Genomic DNA, 7,927 nt, shown 5'->3' on the forward strand with positions numbered 1-7,927 from the left:
TTAGCACTAATTATTTGACACTATTAGTCCAAAACTGATCATTTGTAACATTCAAATATATCAGCATCCTTCACACTGAAAAAGAGGGCATACTAAAGTGCATCTTAAGTGACAATTTTACTCGTTACCCAAGGTATAATCACAATTTTATCAGACGTCATCCTTCCAAACACTCATTCTCTACATTTTTTTACAAATAGAAACAATTGTATAATGTTGGTAGAATGCAGTGTCAGTTCCTTCCCAATTCAGCATCTTTAGCAAGTGCTTAGCTGCAATACTATGATATTATACACAGAGATGCAATTAAGCATATCTGTGCTTATAAGCCTTAAATTTAATCCTGACTTTTCAGGATCACAACATAGCTGTAATCACTAACAGTGGGAGTAACCATGTTGGAATTCTGTTTTATTTTTCTAGTCCCATACTGGAAAGTAGCCCCTACTATATAATGAAAGCCCAAAGTCCACTTTTGGTCCAATATGAACTGGGTTTATAATTTTTTTTAAATAAACTAGACTCATCAACTGTAGCCAAATTTTTGTTGTTTTACAAAACAATAAATTTTGCATATAAAAAATGCCAATAGCTGTTCATTAACTTAAATTATTCTCAAACTGTAATGTGAGATTCTTAATTTCCAATGTACACAACTCATATTTCCTTTGAAAAGGAGTATTGCACAGAGCAGAAACCTTTTACTAATTATGTAGGTGAAATCCCTAACATTTTAAGAAGGTAAGCACATAGAACTTTCAAATAAAAGCCATCTTAAATGTCTGTGCATTATTTACTGGATTTTGACATTTTCATCTCCTTGTTTCTCCTGCAGTTTCCTCTGTAGGCACACAGGAAGCAAAAGAATAGCCATTTACAGGGTAAAATGCAAAGCAAAGAATGGCAGGATTTCTGGATCTGAACAGGAGTTTGTTCTCATATCTGTGTGCTGTGCTACAGCTGGCATTTTCTGCAGAAGCTGCAGGATGGTGGATTTTTGGTACATGGATGCACTAAATCTTTCCCCATCCTGGGACTGAGACAGCAGCAAAGGAAAATGCTTATTTTCTATCAGTGCGGTGTAGGTACTGAGGAAAAGACTAGATTTAATATTTGGGCAGGGGAAGTCAAACACCAGTTACATAAATTTGCACTGCCCATAGAGCCAGGGAGAACTCCAGCCAAGGTCAGTGAAATAGCTGCCAAAAGACTGTGGGGTTACTGTGTGTGGGCCACATTTTAAATGTCACTTAGTGTTAATACAAGAAAAAAAAATACTGAAATGTCAGTGTCTAGGAAATGTTGTGACTGCAAAATGCAAAACACAAAGGGACAAAAGAGCACCAGTGAGTATAGTTACAGTTAGGATAGTAAAAATAGAAACTGAAGGAATTATAAATGGAAGCATTTTCACAGAGTATTCAGAGGAGCACTTTCCTTTACACAGAAGTAACAGCTCCTACTGAAGCATTTTCCCCCTTCAACTTTGAAAATGCATTAGGTGAATGCAAAACATTTCTTTCAAAAACTTCTTTAAAAAATCAACTTTCATTTCCAAAAAAAATTTAATAAGGTGTCATCTTCTCTATGTGGTATATTTAATGCATGCTGGCTCCCAGCTGCTGCAAATATTTAAATGTGTGAGACAGAACAGACATTGAGTTCGGTGGACAGGATGAATGAGAAGTGCCATCTCACTTCTGCTCTGTGCAGTGCCTATCCCCATGCCCTTCAGAGAGAGGGAGGATGGGACTAGTTAAATTTGAAAATCTGCAATTATAAAGCCATAACAATTGCCAGAAAACCAAGAATGAGGGCAGTATATTAGATTATTTTTCAGGTTTGGGGGATTTTTCTTTTAATTTTTGTATTTTATATTGATGCTACCTGCTTTTAAAATCAAAGGTAGCTCTCTCAAAACCAAATTAGTTTCATTTAAAGTCTGCAGGTTTATAATCAGCAGTTAATTAGTTACTGAGATAAGCAACCTTTAAAACAAGGTTGCTTGATATATGAACTTTGTTGTTTGTAGTTCCATAGCTTAGCAAAATAAAAAGCTAGTATGCAACAGAAGATATATATTAGGTTGTTCTACATGGTATTAATTAGTTTAAGAAGGACTGTTAATCAGAACTATATGCCCACAATTTAAAATAGTTTAAAATAATAAATCAATATTTGCAGATGAAAGGAAAATTGTGTTACTAATAAAATGAAAACAATGTTTCCCTGTAAATATTTGTTAGAGCAAATATTTGAGGGACATTTCCAATGTGAAACTTGATGTTGTTTATCATTAGGTAAAATGTCCCTCTAGGTTTTAGGATGAATGAGTAGAATATATTTTCATGGCTAAAAATATGTTTTCACCGAAAATTACATGCCCCAACATTTTTGCAAATATCATGTGTTTATACATAGGAGAGGGAGGAGATGCTGTTACAATTAAGTCTTAAAGAATAAACACGGACAATTTTTATTCCTTCATTTCCTTTTAAATACATTATTATTGAATGATTCCTGTATTCTGACCCTCTATTGTGCCTGAAAAAAGCAGAAGGTGCTTCCGGAGGCCTGCCAGCTGGCCCTCCAGTGATCTACCCAGGAACTGCAATCCATCTTGCCCTGAGAAACAGGCAGAATGTGTTCCCTGATAAGAATTTTGACTTCTTCGTGATTGCAGCTATTTAGAATGAGTTAGAATTTGGGGTGGTTTTTTGCTTCTTATCTGGCATGCACACTCATATAGTATTTTATAAAAACAGTTTGCCTTTTAGTCCTTCTATCCTTGCAATAGACTAGAAAGTTTATTTCAAAGATCTGTTCACGTGAAAGCTCTGATAGTATTTGGTCATTCTCAAGAAAGTAATAGACAATGTGATCTGCATTTAAAAAACATGTAACATATTCCCATGTAGAGTTATACTGAACATCAGTCTGTGTAAAATACCAAGTGTAGTTAAAAGCATTAGATACAAGTATACACTCACCTATAAAAGATACACATATTTTTACAGAATGCACTGCCCTAACTCAGTATATTGAGTCACCAGTCCAGTTTCATATCTGCTTTACTCCACACATACTTTCCTCCTCTTTTTAGGAACATCTTCTCATCAAATCCACTGAATTTTATAGCTGCTTCTACACCAACGTCCAGGATAGACTTGGAAGGTTCTTTCCGTCCATTTCTACAGTTTAGGAAACGCATCTGGAATGTAAGATAGACAAGATGATAAGATGTTAGAAAGTCAATTTGCAAAAGCTTAATTTTTCTACAGACTTAAACAAGTTGTATTGCAACTTGTTTAAGTTGTAAAGCCTATATAAGTGCATGAAGAGGTTCACTCTAGTCCTTAGAAAGCTTAGAAACTCATGGTTAGACATGTGACAAATCTTAGCAGGAACAAAGCAATCTTCAAATTCTTGAAGATTAAATATTGTCACTTCAGTTCCATGTAAGCTAAGTGGGCACTCTGAAACTTAACTTTCAAGGCAAGTTCTGCATTTTTATATTAAAGAAAAAAAGCAAAGATGTCCTGCAAAACTAGATATCTACACCTTAAGATTTGTGATGCAAGGATTTTGTGTGCAAACTGATGGCAATGCCTCCTTAGGTCGTACTATATTGTAGTTCACAACATGTCTGATGGGCATAAATCACATCTGTTCCTTGTACTACATGGTAAAATTGTTTTATAGAATGCAGAGTAAATTAACTGGTTATCACTGTTGAATACATACATCTATTAGCATACAAACACCATGTATCAAAAAAAGACTTACATATTCATCCAGAATGAGGTATGAATCCCTCATCTGTAATAGATCAAAAGAAAAAAGTAAATTATTGTACAAATCAAAATTCCATTCCACCTAAAAAGAAGGGACAAAACAAACAACTATTCATTCACGGTCTATTACAAATCTTTGAAATAATTGCTGTATCACCACTGTTTCAGTGAGCTTGGATGAAATTTATAGAAATAAATGACAGAATTACTAGAAAAACTTTATGTATGAATAAACTAATAATTCCTGGAATATTACCTCTCCAGTGTTTAAGTGAAATGTAGGTGTCCAACTGGACAAAGTTGTTTTAAATAATATCCAAGTTTTCCATCAACTTATACACCAGAAGAACTTAGAGTTTTGCACGCTGGAATGATTATGCAATTTGCCAAACAAATTACATGACCATTTTAACTGGAATGTTTAATTATAACCCCACCAAACAAAGGTATTCTGCTGGCTCAAAGGTAAAAAAACTCTCAGGTCTCCATAAAGAAATATGCCAACAGCTGAAATAAGATATGTTTGCTTAGCTAAATGGGCATCTCCTAAATCCTACTTAAAATTCTCTGGGTAGCTGGAGCTTGCTGCTGTGTAGAACAGGAAATCTGATCAATTTGGTGTTTATCTTTCACACAGGTTTACCAGAAATCAGAATCAGTCTTCTGGAACCAAACCTATCATGGGAAGCCTTTTTTGTAGGACTTCTATTATGAAAAATAAAAAATTAGAAAAAGTAGAAGCAGTTCTGGGTTCTCATCTTAACCCTTTCTCTGATGAGTGCTCCCTCTCACCAAATGCCTTAAATGCTAACAGCACAGCCCCACCTTTAGGTCTTACATAACAAAGGCAACCCAGTCTGCTCACTTAACCTCTACATACATTAAGAAGTAAACTATAAATGGAGTCCTTATCTGTGGAAAGGAAAAGGAACACAAGATGGGAGATTCAATGCATTCCTGAACTTGGTTCAACTTGCTGTTTCTTCATTTAGTTCATAAACTTTCCCAACAGTGAGTCTTCTAACTCTCCTCATCCCATCTTTAGGGTCTGTAGGCATTTACAAATGGCCTGAGCTTCACCCTTAGGCACCAAAGTCCTTTAGTGGGGTTAATGTAAGCTGGGTGGCAGCTGATCAAGCTAACTGGTAGGCTGTGCAGGAGCACAAGGAGTCTTCTCCTGATTAAAGAGCCTGAGTGTGCAATCCAAAGGAGTTCAGACAGAAAATGTTAAAAATGCAACTTTATTGTGAGAGGGATTACCCAGAAGTACTATTAGTTGGGTGCTGCTCCTCAATACAATGCTCGTTGGGATGCTGTCTTGTTCATGTAGGTTGATGACACTGGCATAATGTGACATCACAGTCAATCTCTATTAGGAACCTATACTTTGGCTATAAAGTATTATTACATTAACTCTGAACTTTTCAGGATCTTGTGCCCAAATCAGGAAGAGTACTGCCATTGGTGTCCACAGGACTGGGAACAATGGGGTTTTCTTCTTCCGTTAATAACTTTGATGTCAATGAAAAGCCTTAAAGAAAATTAAAAATCTTGGATTCCACCATAACACAAGCAGTTGCTGATAAAGTTGTACTGCACCTCTTCTAAGCCACTATTAACAGGGAAAGTATTAATTGCCATGAAAGTTTCTTGTTCCTTTCAAATATTCTAGCATTAATTAAAAATAAACTTACAAAGGGACAGTTTAATTTTTACCTTCTGATTAGATTCAGGTACCAAGCAGGAGACATCTTTGTGGCGATCCAGGAATCGATCAAAGTCTTCATCACTGATAACAAATTTTTCTGCTTCTCTTAAAGCATCCGCACCACTGTTCTCCCCTTCAATGAGAAGGCACTGGAATACCTGAACAAAGAAAGCACCTGGTTGAGGCCTTATCTTTTCACTTGCCTTGAGGATAAAGAGGCTTCAGTCTCAGTAGCAATGTCTAATTTTTCTGTCAGTTGAGCCAAAATGACACAACCTGTGATAACTGAATATTCCACAAAGGGCATGGTGCAGGTTTATTTTTTGTAAATTAACATTACAGAGCTCTATATGTTATAAATTATGATTTTCCTTACTATCTGAGATTGCACGTGTTTTTTGGGGCTTGTTCTTTTTCTGAGTCATTCTGTGTCTCTAACAACATCCATGAGGCAAATAAGGAGAAATTATTCCACATGTTTTCCCATATTTATGTCACATTATGTCTACTCATTTTCAAACTTATTTCTAGTAAAAAAATAATAATATGTGTACGCTAACCTCTAATACTATGTAAGAGATGATTAATATACACTTATATCTTGCTAACAATATATTGACTTTAATGTATCATTGTTCAGTAATTTTTCCTAATTTTCTCTACACCATAACATATATTCACACGTTAAAGGCTTTCTGTGCTAATTTTAATATACTAAAACAACCTGGATCTACACACACTGAAATAGTAATTTTCTGTATATAACACAACCAAAAAAAAAGATTCTTGACCTCCTGGGCTCCATTTAAGTGCAGAATGAGATAGAACCTATCTCAGCACCATGCAACATTGACCAGAAGGCTCCTAACACCAGCCCAAGCTGGAGCTGGAGGTAAGACTCAGGTCAATAGAGGTTCAAACAACTCCAGGACTTCATTATTACTTTTCTTTGAACAGGAAACATGTGGTATATACTACTTTCTTACCTTCCAGCGCACAGGGTTCAGCGCCTTGATCTGCTCATTCATATCTTCCTCAACATTAAATCTGTTGATGACTGAATTTATTTTAAAAGCAACAGCATACTCTCGGCACCACTGCCTCAGTTTATGGAGATTTTCCACATGGTTCTTCTTTCCTTGACGACGGCCAATTAAAACGTTGACATCCTCATCAAAACTATCGCATGAAATTGCCAGAATATCTAAATATTCACCTGAAAACAAGTTTTAAAAATTGATTAATATCTAGTCCATCAGCTAAAAGCTGTCAGGACTCTGGTCACTTTCACTTCCTTGTCATCTGTCACAAATGCCACATACATGCAGTTCTGTGGAGTCATCCCATCAACCACAAAAGCCACATCAACAGCAGCATTGAAACACATAGTTTGTGTGAGTGTGTGTGTCCAGCACTATGGAAACAGGTAGAAAATATGGAAACATTTGGTATAATGGTGTAATAATTGTTTTATTACACCATTTTACCAAAAAGTTTTTGTGGTATAATGCCTACCTTTACAGGAGATAATCAACACTGTTTCAATAGTATTTACATTTCATTTGCATTTACTAAAAATTAAGCACTAAACCATCTTCCACTTGCCCCCAAGCCCATCCATGGGTGAGGCTGCCCCATAGAGGCTCCCCAGTGCTGCCAGTGCAGCTGTGCCCAGTGCTTCCTCCTTACCGTACTTCTCGAACCACTGCTTTCTGATCAGGCTGCCATTGCTAACAATGCTGACACTTGGGAGCCCCAACTCCTGCTTGCAAAACTGGACCAGTTTGCCTACAAATTCGCCTCTGTCCTGAAGAAACGGTTCTCCTCCAGAGAAATTGATTTTCTCCATTCCTAGGGAAGGACCAAAGAAAGATGCTATGAACGTCTGTTGCCCGTCGCCTGCTCCTGTTCAATGTTATCAATGCCCCACGGCAGCGGGACAAGTGACATCCCGGGGGGTAACTTTTTCCACGGCACTTGGTCCTGCGGGGTCCCCCTTCCCCGGTTGCCTCCGGAACCACCTCCCCTGGACTCACCTCCTTCCTTGAGCATCGCCAGCCCCCGCTTGGCCTCCTCCAGGGGCAGCACGAAGGAGGTCTTGGCCGTGTGGAAGCAGAAGCCGCACTTGTAGTTGCACTGCCGGGTGAAGTGGTAATTGACGCTGGTGGGCGTCGGGGGCGCGTCGTCCCGTTCCTGCTCCCGCTGCGGCCGGGGGGCCGAGTCCCGCCAACCGGGCAGGGACAGGGGCAGGGACAGGGACAGGGGAGCCAGGCTCCAGCACAGCGCGCCCAGGCGCCCTCGCAGCGCCGCCAGCACCGCCCGCCCGACGGACAGCAGCCGGGCCAGCAGGACCAGTTGCATGGCTCGGCTCGGCTCGGACCCAGCGGGATGAGCTGCGGCTTCGGACCCGCTTGGGCACGGTTCG

The 7,927-nt window shown here is 38.5% G+C and overlaps 1 protein-coding gene across 1 annotated transcript; it reads right to left on the reverse strand.

Annotated features, from left to right (window-relative positions):
* Positions 1-2,702: 2,702 nt before the first annotated feature.
* On the reverse strand, positions 2,703-7,896 carry RSAD2 (radical S-adenosyl methionine domain containing 2). The gene is made up of 6 exons (XM_084202581.1): positions 7,539-7,896; positions 7,192-7,353; positions 6,489-6,718; positions 5,511-5,660; positions 3,787-3,819; positions 2,703-3,211 (listed from the first exon to the last, which is right to left on the reverse strand). Exons 1-6 carry the CDS (start codon positions 7,861-7,863, stop codon positions 3,047-3,049), a joined length of 1,065 nt encoding a protein of 354 aa, XP_084058707.1. The 5' UTR covers positions 7,864-7,896; the 3' UTR covers positions 2,703-3,046.
* Between the last annotated feature and the right edge of the window lie 31 nt (positions 7,897-7,927).

Source organism: Fringilla coelebs (assembly GCF_963513975.1).
Source record: "Fringilla coelebs genome assembly, chromosome: 3".
NCBI lineage: Eukaryota > Metazoa > Chordata > Aves > Passeriformes > Fringillidae > Fringilla > Fringilla coelebs.

What these genes read in the sequence shown, in the direction of transcription:
- RSAD2 (XM_084202581.1), bottom strand. Translation starts at nt 7,863, where the DNA reads ATGCAACTGGTCCTGCTGGCCCGGCTGCTGTCCGTCGGGCGGGCGGTG. An exon ending in GCAGTGGTTCGAGAAGTACG is followed by an intron (nt 6,719 to 7,191) that starts GTAAGGAGGAAG and finishes ACTTGTTTTCAG; the next exon opens with GTGAATATTTAGATATTCTG. An exon ending in TACCTGAATCTAATCAGAAG is followed by an intron (nt 3,820 to 5,510) that starts GTAAAAATTAAA and finishes GATCTATTACAG; the next exon opens with ATGAGGGATTCATACCTCAT.